At 50.5% G+C, this 2,017-nt stretch overlaps 1 protein-coding gene across 1 annotated transcript; it reads right to left on the bottom strand.

Annotated features, from left to right (window-relative positions):
* Positions 1–695: 695 nt before the first annotated feature.
* On the bottom strand, positions 696–1,199 carry LOC116193719. Its single transcript, XM_031522466.1, has one exon. The coding sequence runs from the start codon at positions 1,197–1,199 to the stop codon at positions 696–698; it is 504 nt and encodes a 167-aa protein (XP_031378326.1).
* Positions 1,200–2,017: the final 818 nt, after the last annotated feature.

Here is a 2,017-nt window from a genome sequence, read left to right as displayed (position 1 = left end):
CCAAAATCCCAGACATTCCTTTTCGGGAGTCTACTCATAACACTCCGGAAATGACTAGGCCGAAGTCTGATCAATTCTAGATAGAAATCCCCCCGCGGGTTACAAACCAAGCCGCCCTATGGCACCCCGTCGAGAATGTTCCAAAGCCGACGGGCGCGTCGAACAACTAATAGAGCCGCTAGGGCCTCACCGAAGACACCTCGATATGCCCGTATTTGGCCAACGGGAGCCCTATTGAGGCCTCAAGACGAGGCCCTTAATAAAAAACGGAGCCCCCATGCATGTGTCACAGGCTTGCTATTTTATCTAGCGTTTCCTACCCGTACGGCCCTAGAATTGCTATTCTAGGCAACTTTTCCCTTCATAGATCTTCTAGAGAGAGAAACTAGAGAGAGAAGCTTTGGAGAAGGATACTCGTATTCCTTTTTCAAGTGTTTGTACAAATGAGAAGGTGAGGCCCTTATATAGGCACTCGGTATTTTATGTACATCCAACTACTTCTACCATCTACTAGTATAAATGCAACTATCACAACTATTGACATTAATTACAGAAGACTCGGGAGACTTCTAGAAGGTTCGAGAACCGAGGCTCTCTAGAAGACTCCATCGCACGCATTCCCTAGCAAACCTCAGTAACTTCGGGCTCTCTTGATCATCTTCGAGGTTAGGAAGGTCCGTCCGTAACATTCTCCCCTACCTATTCTGGCGACGCTCTCGTCGCATCCTCTGCGTGAAAAATCTTGATCTACTTCGTGAACTGCCACAAGTCTTTAGAGGGTTCCCCACTTGACTCGTTCTCAGGCACCCCTTCCATTTGATGAGGTACTCACGCTTCGGCTTGCACCAATGTTTCCTCAAGACCCGATCAGCCAAGATCTGCTCGACATGTCGGTCGTATGCCGCAGTAGCCCCAATTGGTGCATGTGAGGACTCGGTCCTGCTTGGATCTTCCTTGTCCTCCTGGAATGGCTTCAGCATACTCACGTGAAATACCGGGTGGAGTTTTAGCTTCTTAGGGAGTTCCACCTTGTACGCCACGCTGCTTACGCGCTGGAGGACTTGGAATGGGCCCTCGTATCTCCGTGTAAGGCCCTTGTGCACATCCTTGTGTCGGAGAATGTTGTGTAGCTTCACCAACACAAGGTCGCCCATACTATACTCGACGTGGTGATGCTTCTTATCGGCCCACTTCTTCATTCGCTTTGTTGCCCTGTTGAGGCAAGACCGTGCCAAGTCAGCCTCTTCTTGCCAACTCTTGGCAAGCTTGTACGCCGCTGGGCTATTCCCCTTGTAGCCCGATGCCACCGTACTCGAGGTTGATGGCTGTTGGCCCGTCACAATCTCGAAGGGACTTTTACCGGTGAACTAGTTCCTTTGTAGGTTATAGGAGAATTTGGCTGCATCGATCATCGTCGCCCAATCCTTTTGCGTTGTGCTCAAGTAGTGCCGTAGGTACAACTCCAAGAGTGCATTCACCCTCTCCGTTTGGCCGTCAGTTTAAGGATGGAGATTTGTCAAGAAGTTCAAGCTCGTGCCCAAAAGCTTGAAGAGCTCAGTCTAGAATCGCCCCGTGAATCGAGGATCGCGATCACTCAGTATCGTGGTCAGCACGCCCCAGTACTTGACCACGTGCTTCATAAAGAGTCGAGTTGCCTCTTCCGCTGGGCAATCCTTCTTGGCTGGGATGAACGTCGCATACTTCGAGAATCGATCAACCACGACCATCAACGTTTGATATCCCTCCGACTTCGGAAGGTTGACTATGAAATCCATCAAAACACTATCCCAAGGACACTCCAGAATGGGGAGAGGCTTGAGGAGTCCTGCGAGCGACTTCTGCTCTGTCTTGTCCTATTGGCACACAAGACAAGTCTTCATGAAAGTCTCCACGTCATCCCGCAGTTGGGGCCAATAGTACCGCTCTTCGACGAGTCCCAATGTGCGGTGAATCCCCGGGTGACCAACCTATTTTGAGTCATGGCACTCCCGTAGAATCTCCCGCCTGAGGTTGTCAT

This window comes from Punica granatum, chromosome 2 (assembly GCF_007655135.1).
Source record: "Punica granatum isolate Tunisia-2019 chromosome 2, ASM765513v2, whole genome shotgun sequence".
Lineage (NCBI taxonomy): Eukaryota > Viridiplantae > Streptophyta > Magnoliopsida > Myrtales > Lythraceae > Punica > Punica granatum.
The sequence above is the reverse complement of the archived record's forward strand: the minus strand, read 5'-3'. Positions and strand labels throughout refer to the sequence as shown.